At 35.0% G+C, this 18,611-nt stretch overlaps 1 protein-coding gene across 11 annotated transcripts in view; it reads left to right on the top strand.

Moving 5' to 3' along the window:
- The window catches only part of LOC128988979 (ATP-binding cassette sub-family C member 5-like), a 72,144-nt gene that overhangs the window by 49,841 nt on the left and 3,692 nt on the right, over positions 1–18,611 (top strand). For 10 of the 11 annotated variants that reach the window (XM_054410805.1, XM_054410806.1, XM_054410808.1 and 7 more), the window contains 12 exons: positions 2,838–2,998; positions 3,986–4,095; positions 4,950–5,143; positions 5,519–5,701; positions 6,408–6,537; positions 7,669–7,822; positions 9,297–9,425; positions 14,034–14,125; positions 14,986–15,170; positions 15,828–15,990; positions 17,982–18,165; positions 18,331–18,523. In XM_054410805.1, coding sequence (XP_054266780.1) covers positions 2,838–2,998; positions 3,986–4,095; positions 4,950–5,143; positions 5,519–5,701; positions 6,408–6,537; positions 7,669–7,822; positions 9,297–9,425; positions 14,034–14,125; positions 14,986–15,170; positions 15,828–15,990; positions 17,982–18,165; positions 18,331–18,523 — 1,878 coding nt within the window. The remainder of the gene's footprint in view (positions 1–2,837; positions 2,999–3,985; positions 4,096–4,949; positions 5,144–5,518; positions 5,702–6,407; positions 6,538–7,668; positions 7,823–9,296; positions 9,426–14,033; positions 14,126–14,985; positions 15,171–15,827; positions 15,991–17,981; positions 18,166–18,330; positions 18,524–18,611) is intronic. The other variant, XM_054410810.1, reaches the window with a different exon arrangement.

Below are 18,611 nucleotides of genomic sequence, written 5' to 3'. Positions count from 1 at the left end.
AGAGCCTTCACACGGTGTGGCTCGCGCAGGTGTGGAGGGGGAGAGCGGTTTCAGCGGTGTGGCGGGGGATCGAGTCCCCCTCCCCTACTACCCCGACCACCGCCACTGATCCCGCTCTATTCACCTTCCGACTTCCGACGACACGTCGGTCGCCAACGCGTCACCCATACGTGCCCATACTCCACACCAGGCCATCGCTGCTTTGAGTAACTTAAGTTTTAATTATTAATAAAAAATAAAAAACACATGCATAGTCATAAGTATAGCGTAAATTCGTTTTTAAATTTTAATATAAGGTTTCAGGTGTAACTTTGAACCCATGATAATGGCATTAATTTATTTACAAACTACGTGCCTTTTATGCCCTCAATAGTTTAACAACAAAATTGTGACTTTTTTTGTAATAATTATTTATAAAAAAATCTATAACATGTTTTAAGGTAAAATATACATGTATACGAGTTAATAGTACATTCAAATATGTTTTAAACTATTAAATAAGTACATAAGGAAATTCTACTACCTTATTCCATTATTCCATTGGACGTGTAGACGGCTAGACGGCATGTGTATGTTCTTCAAACGGCAGTATTTACAAACAGATAATGCACTGGTTGTTTCGCTCACTCTCAATATATTGTATATATAAATATTAGCCTATATTACTATTCTTGCACGTAAACCTTTAAACGGAAATAGTTCTCACACCTAACAAATTTTTTTTTTAAATAAACACTCATCCCACACTAATACATCATATTTTCAACATCGTTCAGTTAGTAACTGTCGAAATCGAGCACTCGTATGTCCTCAAAATCGCTATTTCCATCTTCACTTGGCAAACTGTGAATGGTTTCATTATCCGAGCTTTCACTGCTTTTGCTATCATCGTCATTTAATGATATTATAATTCTATCCACATTTTCGTCCATTAGTGCATCCCTCTCCCAATATAATTCTTCAATTTTTTCCACATGTTCGCAACATTTCTTCCATTTTCAGGCGTATATTCAGAAAAAAGTCTCATACACATTTCTTTCTTTGCAGCCATACTCTCGGTCAAACACTCTCCTACTCTTCCCTTGATATCGCCCCAAACGAGTTCGATAGGGTTCAAATCGCAGTGGTAAGGTGGCAGGCGTAAAACATCATGCCCTGCGTCATAAAACAGCTTATCTATTGTGTACGTTTTTGGAACGGGAGCAGATTTTACAAGAACTAGTAATTCTGATTTTGTCATTGTTGGTGAACAAGTAATGTTATTTTTCAAGAGCCAGTCGATTATTTGCTGTTTGACTGAGGAGGCGGTTGGTTTTTTGCCATCCTGCTTATTATGGTAACTTGCGTTATCGAGAACTATTACACATTGGCGGGGAATGTTAGGCAAAAGTGCTTCTGAAACCCACTTTGAGAAGTTCGTGAAATTCATCTCGTCGTGATAGTCCTCTGATTGTTTTTTCTTTTTATCAGACTGCCACATACGTAGTGCATTAGGCACAAATCCCTGTTTAGAACCTGCGTGAATTATAACGAGTCTAGGGCCTTTTCCTATGGACTTTGTTGAGCCTAACTCAGACTCAGACTGCCAACAATTTGAAACAGTGTGATTCTTATTTACATAAGTTTCGTCTAGGTACACTATGGTCTTATTCTGGTTTCTTAAACGTCTGATTTCTCTTAAATAATCTGCCCTCCATTTCACTATTTCCGGCTTTTCCATAAGGATCTTTCTGTTTGTTTTACATTTTTCCCCTCGAAATCCCATTTGATGAAGCGTTCGTCTAAGGTATTCGCGGCTACACTTCAAAACGTTTTCCTCTTCAAGCACAGATTTCAGTTTTGACAAAGTGGGTGGTGTTTTTCTTACAACGTAAAACTCGTGGATTTTCCTTCTAATCACATCTCGCGTGAATCCGTCGATAAAAATCTTTGACTTTCTTTTTTTAGATTTGCCCGACGGCGTCGAAAAACTTAGGGACCCCTTACTGACCAAGGACTGTTTCCCTTCAGCTGCAATGCGTTTAACTAATGCAATTGACACGCCGGTGGCAATACTTGCTGATTCAGCAACATTATATTTAAGTTTAAACTGCTCTTTTTGCTCCTTCAAATGTTTGTAAACGTTATAAACAACTTCGCGTGCTTGACCTCGCAATGGTCTACCAGAAGAACACGACGATTTAGAGGTTGAGGCCATGATCAAGGTCACTGCCCCCGAGTAGAGCCTGTGTCGGGGCTCGCGCGGGCACAGAGACGATACGACTAGACTGGCGGCAGCGCACAACTGATCCCCACCACTGCCTCGCCCACTTCCCCGCCAGCGCCGCCACCGTCACCCCTCTGCGCGCGCGAGTGACTCGTGAAATGGTTTCTGCGCAGGATCTTTTGTAAGTTGTAGGCCTATAGTAAGTCTACTTTGGCAAACATCTTTGTACTTCCGAAGAAGCTCTGTTCATACATCTCAACATTTTTCTGAATAAAGTTTTGAATTTAAATAAATCTAAAAATGTCTGTTTTTGTACTTCTACTTAAAATCATAGATAATCATAAGATAACATTTTTTAAGCTTTTTTTACTAGGTTGTTTAAAGGTGACAAACACAACTCTATCATAGAGAGGTAGGAGCTTTAAAAGCAAACTAGATGAAGCAAAAGACTTAATCCTATTTATGCCTGCAACAGGTACATAAAGGGAAAGAGTTTTTATTTGATACCATAAGTATAGACTATTTAGAGCTTTACCATAATTGAGAGATATTTAACTACCAAAATCTATCAGATGAGGTCACAATTCTTAAATTTTCAAAAGTTCATCAACTGTGATTGTTTTGTTTACAGTTTTTGAACCGTTGTGACGAAGTATGTGTGATGAAAGATGGTAGGATAGTTGAGAGAGGGACTCATGAGGAGCTGTTGAAGCAGGTAGGAGAGTACGCTTCAATGGTACAAACCTGGCAACAGTCACAGAACAATGCTGCCAACACAGCTGCCATTGACAGGTGAGGCAACATTGTAACAAGAAATTGCGAATTTAGTAGGGATGGGCCAATTACGATTCTTGAGACCTCGATACCTTCGATACCAGAAGTATTGTTATACCGAGTATCACTATACACTGATACTTCGGTTCATTTACTCTATACCGATTCTGAAAAAGGATGTTATGATGCAAAACTCGAATGACTTTGAAGGTTGTAAAGAGTGGCACATCATTGTTTGTTTGGAACACTCTGAAGTCACCTAATATAAATAATTCCAAGTTCATTAGCTCACATTCGTGAATGATTTATAATCCAAAATAGCGTACCTTTGCATTTCACAATGAATGACGTGTTTAACCAACAACTAGCCAACCACACTTCATAGTATTTATAGTATAATCAAGAGGTTGATCCTGAACACTCAAAGTGTCGCCCACCCCATATTGGGTGGGTTTTCTGATGTGTATGAGTATCGCTCGCCCAAAATCGGGCGAGTAGGCACTAAGTTTTGTTTGTTATTTTTATATATGTGTGATCAATGCCCAAGCTTACTTATACAGTTAGTTCAGCTAATTCAGGGCTTCATGGTGACTATTGGAGACAGCCGTTTAGCAATGTATTTTTATCGTTAAATGTTGTTTCTCTTTGACTGAATTTCAGCTGTCGTAAGTTTGTGAATGGGGAATTATTTTGTTGTTGTTTTTGATTGCTGTGTTTAGTGAATTTTTCAAAAATGGGTTATGATCATTTATTTTTAACTGATACATACTAGTTTCAACCATACAAATATGATTTAATTACTATTAAAGTGCCATAGTATGATAATTTATACATTGGTTTATCAAAAGGAACACTATCCAATGCTTTACTGAGATCGCACAAAACTACCAAAACTGACTCCTTATTGGCGTATTGAGTGGTTTTGACACCGTTCTATCTTATTTGTGTGAACCAAAGTATAAAAGTATATATTTTAATGTGTCTGATGTAGAAATATGGTTTCAGTAATGTGGAAGTGTTAGGTGTTAATGGCGAATGTGGTGAGGAGAAAATTGTAACAAACGGCAAATTGGAGAAAGAAGTACCAGCTCAAAATGGAAATACCACCACCCCAGGTATAAAATGTCCTTTGACAATTTAAAATATACCTTTTCCTCCTACCTAACAATGTACATGTTCTTTCACTGATTTGAGAAAGCAAAGTGGCCAATTCGCTCATCAGTGAGACAATGTTAACATTGTCTCACTCTAATTACTTTTTCTCAATCCAGATTTGCAACGTGAGGGCACGTTTCTTTACCAATTTATTTGTTTTATGGTAACTGTAGGAAAAATATAATGTGCAACTCGAGTGCAAAGTGCAATCGCCTCACTCGAGAAACGTAAAGTAAAGATTTCTCTCAAGTGAGGCAATTGCTCACTTTGCTCATTAGTTGCACATAACTATAGCATATCCAGGCAATTTCCAAATATTGTTAATGACTCCTGGACGTTGACCCTTGTGTCAGAAAAAGTAACATAGGTGATGTAAAAGAATAACCTAAAATGTTGGCTTAACTAAATATCTTTCATTTCATAGTTCTTATTCAGTTATTTTGTACAAGGTTTGTACGTGTGAAAAAGAGAGAATTGATGGGCAAATAGAGTTGATGGCGATAAAGGAAAGGAAGAGGAACTGTGGAGGGATAGGGGAATATGGAGAGGGTTAAATGGAATAGAAGAAGAAATGCCTGTTTTTATAATCCTCTGGTAGTAAGTTGGTGGCTCAGGAGGCAGCGATGGTTGATGTTGATGGTGTACGTTACAGTACTACCATTCAGAATGTGTCAGTATTGTTAATTCTTGTACAATACTGCCTCACCCCTTGAATTGATTGATATTCAGGTTTGAGGCTAATGTAAACAGGAGTAGTCATTCAATATTCTTGAAGAAAACTTCTAGTGTGTAAGTAAACATTTATTCTTAACAGGAGGAGCAGGTGTTCTCACTCAGGCAGAACACATTGAGAGAGGAACACTCCACCCTGAGACGTTCTCTAGCTACATGAAAGCAGCGGGGGGTGTTTTTGTGGTGATGTTGGTAGTGGGCATTATTGTGTTGAATGTTGGTGTCACTGCCTTCAGCTCTTGGTGGCTGGCGTTGTGGATAAAGGCTGGATCTGGGGTAAGTAGATACAGGTTAGGCTGTTATTCAACCTAGTCAATACTTGCACTTGTACCCAGTGGTTTTACACTTATACTACAGCCTTTATGACCGTGAATATTTTGTCCTAACCAAATTATGAAATGATGCCAGTCGAAACAAATTTTAACGGTAATTTTAAGGCACATAAAATAACATTTATGATTTTCAAATATTTTTTATTTGACATAAATTAGTCGTTCATATTGCCATGTGATCAAAAATCAGGCTGTGTTGTCAGGCCTGTTTACTATCTTTTCAATTTATTTTTTCATTCCAACTTTTTGCTTTTGAGTAAACTTTTGACAGAATAGTTTGTTGGTGACATATATTTTAAGTGCTTATTTTTTTCCACAGAACAGTTCAATTACCAGAACTGAATCGTTTATTGTCGACAATGAGACATTAACCAGAAATGTGACTGTAATCAACCCCAATCTGGCAGACAACCCAGACTTTGAAATGTACAGAACCGTCTACGCTCTCACCATTGTAGCTATCATAGCTACGAACCTGATACGGGGACTGGTCTATGCCAAGGTATGTAGACTTTGACTATTCATAAAATATTAGATTTCTCATTTACACGTTAAAGCTGCACAGCCAGTATTAGTATATAATTCCGGCGTCTCCAACCTTTTCTCCTCAATGGCCTCATTGTAATTTTTTTAAATCAAGTGTAAAGCGTAAAAAGATAAATGATTTTTAGTGAGAATATTGCTTTTGCCATATATACTTACGAGTGTTTCTGACATTGTAAGTGACAATCATGGTCGAGACTGCAATATATGCTCACTAGTCACTAGTATGGCCGAGATCCAGGGAGACAACCAAGTATACAAGTATGGTTGATGCAATCACGGCAGAAGATCATCAGTGTTAGTTTTTTTTCCACTACCCTATGTAATGGCTTTCTGCGGGCCTTAGGTTGGTAACTCCTGATCTAAATGAATGTTGTTGAATTACGATTTTTCAGGGTGTGCTGCTTGCAATTACTCAAATCAACTTTGTCCTACAATATTAGTCATTACAACGAAAGTTTACATTTTTAAAATACTATGTTTATACATGGTGTTTTGATGAGATATCATAATCCACAAGACATAATGATTGTAACATATTGAGTTATTTCAATCACTTTATATTTAGCTAACTTGTCCAGTTAAAATTCTATTGTTCCAATTTTCCATTATATTATATTTATTTATCATATTTATTAGTAAAAACTTTGGTGTGTTATTTTTAGGTGTCATTAAAGGCTTCAAGAACGTTGCATTCCCTGTTATTCGACAAGGTAATCAAAGCTCCAATGCAGTTTTTTGAAACCACTCCAATGGGCCGGATGCAGAATCTATTTTCTAAAGACTTGGACGAAGGTACAATTTAATATTGAGTGATTTAAATAATGCTTACAACAAATTATCGTCCTTGGAATTGGAAATGGCGTGTTGTGTAGACTTCGGAGGAAGATTGTCATGATATGCTGAAGTTGAAGATGTGATAATTTATACAAATTAGGAATTGTGAAATGTTGGGATGAAATAAAAAAAAACAATACTATGATTTATTTGGTGGAGCTACACATTATTTATAGGGGTATTTACTATTTGAATGTTTGAATATACAATGTCAGTTTACAGTTATGATGGTCAATACTCATTAATAGTGATCCGGGCTCGAATACTTAAGTATTAGTTCAACTATTTGAACTTTTGATTATTCGCACATCCTTATGTATCATAGGCCTACAGTAAAATAAATGTTTAACAAGTCACTGTAATTCCACTGAATTGTATAACTCAAAAAAGTCATGAGTTATTAACAAATCTTGCACAATTTACCAGATGGCAAATCTTGTTATCTTGTTAGTTTAAGCGAGCCTATTTTCTGGAACATCAAAGATTAAGATTATCCTACAATGTTAGTGTGATTATACCTACGTATAATCGTGAGCAGTGTTCTAATATATCTTGTCAGATGTAAGGTAGACTATTTGTCATGAGGAATCCAGAGGCTATAAAAGGATTGTTGTAATTAGTAAAAAGTTGAAATATTAATTGTATTTTCTACTGTACTCTAGGGTAGAGATAATATCAATTAGAGTGGCAAGCAGGATACGCAATGTTCACAAGAACGCTTTGCTCGTCTCCGTTGCTTTTGGTATTTTCTATTTGTACAGTAGTGCACAGTAGACAATCAATTGCTAAACCCGGGTTTTCCTTGACGCGGAAGAAGAGCGCGGAGAGCAGAAAAGCGATTAATATGGCATTCCGCTCTGCTTCTAGGAAAACAGTAACATTAAATTACCTAAGACAAGAGAAGTCCGCTCTCCACGTTGCTCTCTCCGCACTCCGCTTCCGCGTGTAGGAAAACCCGGTATAATGGAATATACTGTAATGTCACTAGTGTCTAATAGTGTGACTCAGTGTTGTTGAGATCCTTTTCTTCCTTTCCCCTACACACAGAGTTTATATCAGTTGAGCTCTATGTTGTTCCTGAACTTTCAGTTGACTCCCACTTGCCCTTCACGTTGGAGTGTATGCTGGAAGATGCTTGTACGCTCATGTTTGCCATTCTCTTCATCTGCATAGTCTTCCCGTGGTTCATCGTCCCACTGCTGATTCTCTCGCTCTTTTTCATATCTGTCAGCAGGATATTCAGGTAATCTTATTGTAGTAGATTAAATTATTTTTATCCTCCGAGTCTTGTTTATAGAGTGGACTCTCTAATCCAGCCCTTTATATCGTAATTAGGTTGTGCTGGATTAGTAAATGTGGCGGACTAGTGAACAGTAAAGAGGAAATGGAAAAAAAATGTAAACATTTAGTAGAGTATGATAAGTGATGTACTTTCTCGTGAAGTATTTCTTGCATTTTTCTAAGGGGTTCAGAACTTGAATTTCACTTTTGTCAGTAAAAGTTAAATGTGATGTGTTTACATTTTCACATTGTAGCATAACATTTCTACAAACATAACTTCACTGTCCTGAGAAGCAAGTGGCACTAAGCAAAACCGCAACACAACTGGAAAAGACAAATGCACGCATACAGTTGTACATAAAGATGGGTATAAATAGGCTCTAAAGTCAATATCTCAGACTGCCAGACTATTGGAAGGACCAGGTTTTAGAGATTTTACTGTTCCACTAACATTCTATGGTGATTCTATTTTGTTATTGGACAATCACTGGTTTTTTTGGTTTAGATGGTTAAGGTTTATTTTAAAGTCAAATGCCATGTTACTGAGAAGGGGAGAGAAATATTCAACCAGCAAGTGCATACTTATGTGATACCTGCCATTAGTGATGTGTCAAAACCGAATCTCAAATCTCAAAACCATCAAAACTTAGGAAAAGTTTTGGTTTCGAGATTCGATCACCAAGTTTTGAGATTCAAAAGTTTTGAAATTGAAGATTATGACAGTTTTATTTTTGAAACTGCTGACATGTTTTTGTGCTATTGTAATTGTTTTTAACACTGTTTCCAAACAAGCTGGTAGCAACAGAGCAAACATCACCATTAACAGTAATGAAACAAGTAATTTTCATTCTGAACTTCAAAAGGGATTTTAAATACTATAACTGGTACAATTCAGTTTCACATCAATATTTACTAAATACAAAGAAATATTGACAACTAAATGTCCTAATTAATCTAATATTCATGTTTATGTTGGTGTTACAATTTTAATTTATTTTTTTTGTTGGTTGTTTATGAACAATTATGTTGTATTGGGTTTTAAGATTATCAGTCACATTCACATATTTATGTTATGTCACGGTCAGGAGTCTATCTCTTTCAGTTTTGATTGCATACTTAACATTTTATGATTATGTGTATTTTTTGTAACCTTGACCTTTGTAACCAGCTAAGTAAAAAAATTGTGCGTTTAGGTTTTGAGACTCGAGATTCGGGATTTGATTTTTTAAAGTTTCGGTTTCGGTTTTAAGATTCAAAATTTCTGGTTTTGACCATCACTACCAGCCATAAATACAAATAAACTCTAGTCTCTGCAGTATTTTGTCAAATTGAAGAACCCATATGTGTTTTCATAAAAAGATTTATTACATAGGTAATTGTTGACTATGCAACATATTTATCAATAACCTGTTTAATTTGCTTGAACTACTTTGCAGAGTTGCAGTAAGAGATCTCAAGAGATTGGAGAACACATCAAGATCTCCCATCTTTAGTTCTGTGTCTGCCACTGTCCAGGGACTGTCCACTATACACGCCTTTGGCAAAGAGAACGAGTTTATCAGCAAGTCAGTTTACAGCCACAGTTATTACTTAATTCTAGTCATACAGTGTTAAGATTTAAAGCTTTAAAATACTGGAGATTTTTCACAAGCAGAGCTAGATAGCAAAATATCTGATGGATTTTCTTTGTTTCTTGCATAAAGTTAATCATAAAAACTAATATTTTTTAATTTTAACCCTGTTTCTTTTATCATCCATAACTTTCCTGCATTTTACTTCTCATTTTTGCATATCAATCTTTTTTGGACCAATCTTATCTTTTATTTCAACTTTTAATTTTGATATACTTAGTTTCTTGATCATAAGAAAATTAACTCATCTAGTTGGTATTTTGTTTGCTGCTAGTCGTTGTGGAAAAGTCTTGTTGGTAAGCCTCGTTTTGTTCATTATACCTAGATGAGCATTATAACATTTTGAACAAAATTTTCCAAAGTATCTATAATTATTTATGACTTTGTGTAAGGCTCTGAAGACGGCTTTTTGATTCAAATTTATACCCTTTAAAGATTATTTAGTGTTTTGGTTTTGAACTTAAAATCGTAATATCTACAATGTTAAAAAATATTTTCAAATTTAACATGTTGGTCATTGACTTAAATTTATAATGCAATTATGAAAATTGAGGTACAATGTTGTGTAATTGCTACACACCATAATGTAAATAAAAATTATTTGTAACACTATTGTTTGCAAAAAAAACAATAGCAATTAAAAAGTTAATACAATTTGACAAAAACATGTGGATTCAGACATAATAGATTTTACAATTTCAATGTGATAAATAAGTTTACATACCTTATAATCCGACAAGCAGCTCAAATATTTCCCTCTCAAGTTTTACAATAACAAAGTTCGACATAAAAAAAACCATGGGTTACCAAAGGTATTAGAATATCTAGCTTAAGGAAACGACAGTTGAGTCAACTAGCTAAAACATCTAGGCCTAATGATGTTGATTTTGTTAACTATGTTAAAAAGTATAAGGTCATTTTCAAGCAAATATGTAATAGATAAAAAAAATTGTGTAATGCTAAATTCATTAGAGAATCTGAAAACAAGAGTAAGGCTGCTTGGTCCGTAATCAAATCTGAACTGGGTCTGGTTAAGGCAGATTATGATTTCCCCGACATTAAGGTAAACAATCAAACACTCAGCAATGCTGACGATATTGCAGAATTTTTCAATACTAAATTTGTTAATATCTCAAAAGAAATCGGGTTATCTCAATCTGAATGTGAGGCATTAAGGCTAACACAAAATTCGATTACAGATTCTCAAATTCAAAAGTTTGATTTTCAAACAATAAATAAGACAGTTGTAATTAAAGTTATTAAGTCTTTCAGTAATAAAAGATCAGCAGGCTGGGATGAAATTCCCCTTGACATTATAAAAACTGTTTCCAATTCTATAGCTGAACCTCTTTCAATTATCATAAATCAATCTTTTCAAACCAATATTTTCCCAAATCATTTAAAATTTGCAGAGCTTAATCCTCTTTTTAAAAAGGGAGAAAAACATAACCCAGACAACTACAGGCCAATTTTACTCCTGCCTACATTCTCCAAGGTGTTTGAAAAGATTGCTTGTAACCAAATCACAAATTTTATGGAAGCTTTTGATATGTTTTCTGAAAAACAGCTCGGTTTTAGAAAAGGCCTTGGCACAATGAATGCTTTAGCTGAGTTCATCGATGAGGTGACATGGGCCTTGGATGGGTCGCAGTGCACAATGGGTGTGTTCTGTGACTTGTCCAAGGCATTTGATTGTGTTAACCACAACCTTCTTCTAAAAAAATTAGCCTTTTATAAATTTTATACTAAATCGATATCTTGGCTTGGATCCTACTTAAATGCTCGCTTCCAAAGGACAAAAATAACTAAAAATAATCAAGAAATAAAATCTAATTGGGAGGAAATTAAAGTTGGGGTGCCTCAAGGGTCCATTCTGGGGCCACTTCTGTTTCTTATATACATAAATGATTTACCTAAAAATGTTTCCAATAGTCTTATTCTGTATGCAGATGACACTACTGCAGTTGTCAAATCAACAAATTATGAGGAATTAGTTGTCAAAGTTACTGAGTGTCTTGATGAGCTAGGGAACTGGTTTGATAAAAATGGATCGAAAATGAATCAAGATAAAACTCAATTGGTTAGATTTTTTACACCCCAGAATAGACAAAATGTAAATGCTTTCACACAGCTTTCAACTGATGAAAATGTTCAATTTTTAGGCCTGTACATTGACAAGCATTTGGCGTGGGATAGGTGTGTTGAATATGTTTTGGGCAAACTCAACTCTGCTTGTTTCCAAATTTTATGTTTAAGGGATACAATAGACTTAAAAACTTCAGATGATGTATTACGCTTATTTTTACTCCATACTTCAATACGGTATTGAATTTTGGGGCTACTCAACATATATAAATAGAATTTTCAAAGTCCAAAAAAGGTTTTTGCGAATCATAACTTTTTCACCATGGAAAGCTTCATGTTAACCAATTTATAAACAGTTAAATATAATGTCAGTTCCAAATTTGATTATTTATAAAACCTTGCTAACTGTACAATCCAACTACCCTCAATTTTGCAGCGGAAACTTTGATGTATAATACGAGATTCAAAAATAATTTTCAGTATCCTAGACACAATCTCAAACTGGTTGAAAAAACGCCTTCCTACATGGGGAAAAAACATTTTAATAAATTAGACCCAAAATTAAAAATATTAATAAATACTAATTCTTTTAAAAGCAGCCTTGCCAACTTTTTACTAGGTAAAACTTATTACAGCATTAATGAATTGTTAATGGACAGCTCAATTCTGTAATTATTTTAATCTTTAACTTTCCACTTAATCTCCTTTTATTGTAATTCTAAGACATTGTGGATGATTTATAATTATTAGATTAATTTTTAATTCTAGCTATTCATATTTATATTTACTTTTTAATGTTATTATTACATAATTTGACAATGTCACCTGTTTTTTAGCTATGCTACAATCAAAAAATGTTATGTGACAATAAAGAAATATTTATTTATTTATTTATTTTATATGACACAGTTGTTTACAAGTTTTTGGCTTGTATCCGCTATTGTCAAAACATTGCAGTTGGGTGAAGAAATCCTTGCCATTGTTTATTAAAAAAACTTACAAACACACATACAGGGACGGGACAAAGATGTTTACGAAAACTGATATCATTTATGAATATGCCTATCCTATATATTGATAGGCAACCACGTTTCTTGAAAACCTTTTTTCTGAGCTTGTGTCCATCACAGGGAAATCTACGCATACTGTTAGAAATATATTTTCCAGTAGATGTGCAGAAACCTTTATAAATTAAAATAGGCTAAAAAATATGAGTTTGGTGAACGGTGGCTCAGTTGGTAGCGTCGCGGACTTCGGGCCCAAGGCAGTAGTGTCGTGGGTTCAGATCCTGTTCACTGCCACAAACTTTTATCAGTACAGTTCACCTTTGTACTGTACCGGCTCACCCCTTGCTTTGCTGGATACGTTCCACGCACAGATCTGTAGTCTATGTGGACGGGGAAATGCAAGGTTAAAAGAGGCTGCCAACCTCTTAAAAAAAAAAAATAGCCACAAAAAATTAACTAAACATTTTTTAAAATTTTAATGGACCTTATAGGCTTGACATGCTGGTGACGAAATAAAAATAAACAAACAGAAAGTCAAAACAGATGGAAGAAGTTCCAATCACATGTTTTATTTACAGGGTGAGGTGAAAATAGAGAAGTGTGTACATGACATATCTTTGGTCGAGTTTTCAACCATTGGACAACCTCTAGTTACAATAAACGAACTGGCAGGACTTGCATCGTAGTGAAGGTCAGGATGCAGACTAAACTAGTTTTGTTGTACATTGTCGGTCTTATCAGCTGATGTAGACTGTCCAATGGGCGTCGACCTATGCCTTTGGTTTAAGATGTTGTAAAAAATATTGTGAGTTTTAAATTTAAGTTTTTGTGTAAAATCATGGCTCTGATTATTTTTGTTGTCATTAACCAGTGCCTTATAAATCTCAAATTCTTCGAGAGTGTTAAGTCTACTTCCCTTTTTGCAAACATGTAGGATTTCAAGGCCTTTACCAATATCGTTCACGTCATGGTTGTTATGACCCCGCTGTACCGCGTAAAATGCTGTACCGAACCGATGACGGTAATTAAGCTAGAACCGTACCATACCGACTTTTTTAGTGCACCGCAGACGCCTATCTACATCAGCTGATAAGACTGACAATTTACAATGGAACTAGTTCAGTCTGCAACCTGATCTACACAGTGGTGCACGTCCTGCCTGTGTATTTATTGTAATAGGCCTATTCATAGTTTTTTTTTTCTTTTCGGAAATGCCTTAGTCAGTCCCTGTATGTGTGTTTGTAAGTTTATTAGTAAACAATGACAAGGATTTCTTCATCCAACTGCAATTTTTTGACAGTGGCGGATACAAGCTGAAACATGTAAACCGCTGTGTCATATTTGAGCTGTTTGTAGGATTATAAGATATGTAAACCTATTTATCACATTGAATATAACAACAAGCTCAGGAGCTAGAATGCAAATTAATTATAATTTTACTATTTTCAAGGTTTACGAACACATTTGATCGCAACTCAACTTGTCTGTTCATGGCAACATCAGCTGTGCGATGGCTAGCCCTGAGGATAGACGCAATGAATGGTGAGTTAACAGTTGACCTATTATATTTGTACACATAAAATAGTTACAAATATTAAAATAACAATCTTTTTTCATCCATTAAAAGAATAAGCAACAATAGAAAAGCGACATAGTTTTCTACGTTATGTATTTTAAAAAAGGTAATCATATAGTCCAGTTTAACACTTATGATTTACGCAATGCTACTCTTAACAATGGTAACTCCGGTACCATTGTTAATGTTGTAATAGTCGGTTTTTGTGGTCATATTACCTCAGATAACTATCCTTTATCAATTATCGATACAAAAGCTGCCCGTAAATGAATGTCTCCATCGAATTCCTGTGGTGGCCAAGTGAGCAAAAATAAATCTAACTAAAAAACTTTAAACTATAAATCTGACTAAAGAGCTTTGTGCTCATAACACTGTGGCTTCATCTGCATTCTAGCTAGTTCTCGTCCATTTGCAACAATTAGTTTCGTCATTGTAGCTGATAATGATTTGAGGGAAAATTAACTCTTCCACCAAGTGCCAAGTTTGGGCTTCTATAAGAAGGGGGTCAACTCCTATTGTTATGTGTTGCCAGTTGAAATAAGTGTGACAGAAACGGGTTGAAATAAAATAAATGTGAATGAGAGGTTTTCACAACCAGGTCGGCAGCAAGTGTGACAGTGATTAAAGCTGAGGAAATTTTGCTTGATGATCAGCGTTTGACTACCAAGGTTTATCTAGTAGCCTCATAGAAGCATCCTGTATCAGGCAATCCATGATTATGTCACACTGCAATCGGCTCGCAAAATTCTACACCACTTTGTTCATTGCTTCAAAAAGAATGATGAACAACCACTGCTGGCCTACAACAATGTTCCTGATGTTGCAGTTGTGATGATACTGATCACAGCCATACTGTCAGTGCTGCTACACAACCAAGTACCTCCAGCCATGACAGGTCTAGCCATCGCATACGCTGCCTCCATCAGTGGCATCTTCCAATATGTCATCCGCATGGTTGCTGAAGCTGAGACAAGACTTATATCTGTAGAGAGAATTACTTCCTACCTTCAGGTAAAGAGTTCTTTTATAGCATTGAATAGAGCGAAACTGAAGGTGAACTGTTTTTAGTTCTCTCACAAATGTCCGGGATCTATAAGGTCAAATTTCTAACTGTCTGAACAAGGAAGATCTACTTACCTTGTTTCTGAAATACCACTCTAGGTTAAATATTTTTCTATCAATACACTTTAAACTTTATTTTAGTAGATGGTAAAATTTAGTAACACAATTAATTACAACCTCTAATCTATAATATCAGAAAGTAGAGGTAGTTTCTGTAAATCAGTTTTGTTCTGGGGTGGACATTCTACACAAAGATAGTTCATAAACTCAGCCAACACATAAATCTATTTTCATGTCCTTAAAATCCCGCCGAGCTATGGCTTGTGGCCAACCAAAGTTTTGTGATAGAGCTATTGGAAGTAAATATTGATTGACAACAAAACTAAGACGTACAATTAACTTTTATTTGTTCTGTTTATTTAACAAAAATGTTAATCCCACGTCTTAAAAATTAAACTAAAGATATTTTATCAAGAAAAGTGGTATGGTTGAGTTTTGTTTGTGTGATCAATGACAGGTGTTAAAGTGTTGTCTACAATAGATTAAAAGAAGTACATTATCCTCCTTGAAAGTTCACTGAAACTTGTGGTTATTTACGATTGACAGAATCTCAAAACAGAAGGAGGCACTGGACCTAAAGGGAAACCTTGGCAAGGATGGCCACAAAGGGGAACCATTCATTTCAACAAGATCAACCTGCAGTATCGTAGCTCCTTACCTACAGTACTCAAAGATGTGTCTTTCAAAGTCAAGGATACTGAAAAACTGGGTATGTTGTATATACTTTGGTTATTAAAATTAGTTTGATGTTGAATTTAGCATAAATTGCTGGGAAGACGAATATAAACCAAATGTGGACCAGCTATAGCTAATGTTAAAAAAAAATAGATTATAGTTGAATGAGCCTCTTACAGACTGAGATAGTGTTAAGATTACATTTTCTCCCTTATTTAGTTGTTGATACTATGACACATGATGTGGCACACAAGATGCTATAGTTTACGATAAATTATATTTGAAAGGAAAACCAATATCTCTAGTAAGAAATTTACTGAATAGGAATAGAGTTTTCTCTTCAACCTACTCCCTAAAGAAGTCCTACTTCAAGACAAAATATCATTGCTATGTTTTGTGTTCTATTATTGTGTATCTATTAGTCCCTGGATTTTCTGAGGTAACCTAGCTGAACTCTATTCCTTTTCAAAAAATTCCATACTTTACAATAAGTTGTTCTTTCAGTTTGTGTTAGTTAATAGTTTAGTTACATATAGTGATGTGGGCCGGGTAAATACCCAGTGGGTAGGTAAATATAAATTGGGTATTTACCCGGGTATTTACCCCAGGCCCGGGTAAATACCCAAAAACTGGGTATTTATAATTTGTATTAAAGTTAGAAAAGATTGAGATGTTTTTTTGCAATTATTACCCTGTAAGGATAGTAAAATGATAATAAAATGTGTTAAACAACATTTCATATGGTCACTACTAGCATTTTACTTATGGGTATTATCGCCATAAATACCCAGGTCTCAGCATAAAGCATAATCGGCATAAATACCCTGGTCGCATGGTTGCACTGGTCCTGACTACTTATGATTTTTTTATTTCTATGATAGAGAGATGAATTTATTTTATTGAAAGGAAAGAAAAATAATTTTTAAAGTAATAATTATTATTTAGAAAGACAGGAAAATTTAACCTAGTAGTGGCCTATGTGTTAACAACTTTTAAGAAGAAAATAATTAAAAATCAATCAGTAGTATGGCAGGATTTAATCATATTTTTGTTCCAGATCTTTTGTTAGTATCAATGGTATCAAAATAAAAAAACTAATTTCATAAACTTGTGATACAAAACATTTGAATCTGTAGCACAATAAATCTTTCAAAATTATATTAAGTTAGGCCAAAAAACAGGAGATACATTTTTTTAGTAGGTTTATCCAAATATATTATTGTTTCCAACCAAGCGGTAACACAGAAAAGTTTAATTATAATTACTTTTAGTATTCTGCCTATGTCAATCAGGCCTTAGGAATTTGGAGTATTCTAAAATGTTATAGGCCTACGCAATAATGTATTGTTAATAAAACTATTCATGGCAAGATCAACTGTTTTTATTGCATCATAAATACCCAACAATTCCTGGATATTTATAAATTAAAATAATTTTGTTTAAATGTTATTTAATTGGTTATAAATTTATAAAAAGATAACAATTGAAATAGTCACAGCCTTTTTTAATATACTATCTTTAAGCAAGTTTAAAAAAATTTAACTGATGTTACTCGATTTAAGACACAAAACTAAATGCTTATTTAGAAACTTTAAATGTAATATTTTAAAAAAAGTGATGAATCATTAAATAAAAGGTACTAGCAAAGACTTTAAAAGTTACTGTAAAAGGTGTTATAGACTATCCTAATTTATCATGTAATAATAACAATAACATATTTAGGGGTAAATATAAATGAATTCATAAATACCCAAAATACCCGGGTATTTATGGATTTTGGGTATTTACCCGGGTAAATACCCAGGGTATTTACCCCGAGTTTTAAATACCCGGGTATTTTACATCACTAGTTACATATCAACGAAAAACAGTAATTGCCACTAGACATTAGACATCTGGTGACTAAATACAACATTTTCATTTTGATCCTAAAAAACTAACTAAAGCCTTAATATGGGATGGGAAATCTTGAATAATTAATCAAAGCTGTTAGCAAAAACCTATGAGTTGTACATTGTTTTGCAGGCATCGTGGGCCGGACGGGGTCAGGTAAAAGCTCACTGACCACAGCGCTGTTCCGTCTGGTAGAGTTTTCTGGAGGATCTGTGGAGATTGATCAGCTCAACATCTCGTCTCTGGATTTGGAACAACTCCGGACTCAGCTGACAATCATCCCTCAGGATCCTGTACTTTTCTCTGGATCAGTAAGGTGAGCGTAACTCGTATTACAACTGGATATAAGAATTACGATAAGTAGTGCAATGAGTGAAAAAAGGTTATGATTAAATTTTTGCTATATGAAGATTTCTCTCACAGCCAAGCCTCAAAATTATGAATTTGCTGCTAAGTTTTAATTTTACTAACTGTTTAACAGGAGCAATTTAGACCCTTGGAACTCGTGTGACGACGCAAGACTGTGGGACGTGTTGGAGAAGACACAGATGAAAGAAAAGGTGCAAGCTATGACCAACAAATTGGATGGTAAAGTCGGCTATGGAGGTGACAACCTCAGTGTGGGGGAGAGACAACTACTGTGTCTGGCTAGAGCTTTGCTGAGGAAGACTAAGGTAGCACTTTCTTACAATGATTAGAATGACTAGGTTTGTATCTGCCATCCTACAGCTTGCTTTTAATGATGCCTCTTAGAGGGGGTAT

The sequence above is a fragment of the Macrosteles quadrilineatus genome, unplaced genomic scaffold (assembly GCF_028750875.1).
Source record: "Macrosteles quadrilineatus isolate MER2022 unplaced genomic scaffold, UCM_ALF_1.0 Scaffold_3__2_contigs__length_128488019, whole genome shotgun sequence".
Lineage (NCBI taxonomy): Eukaryota > Metazoa > Arthropoda > Insecta > Hemiptera > Cicadellidae > Macrosteles > Macrosteles quadrilineatus.
This window is presented reverse-complemented; position numbering and strand designations above follow the sequence as displayed.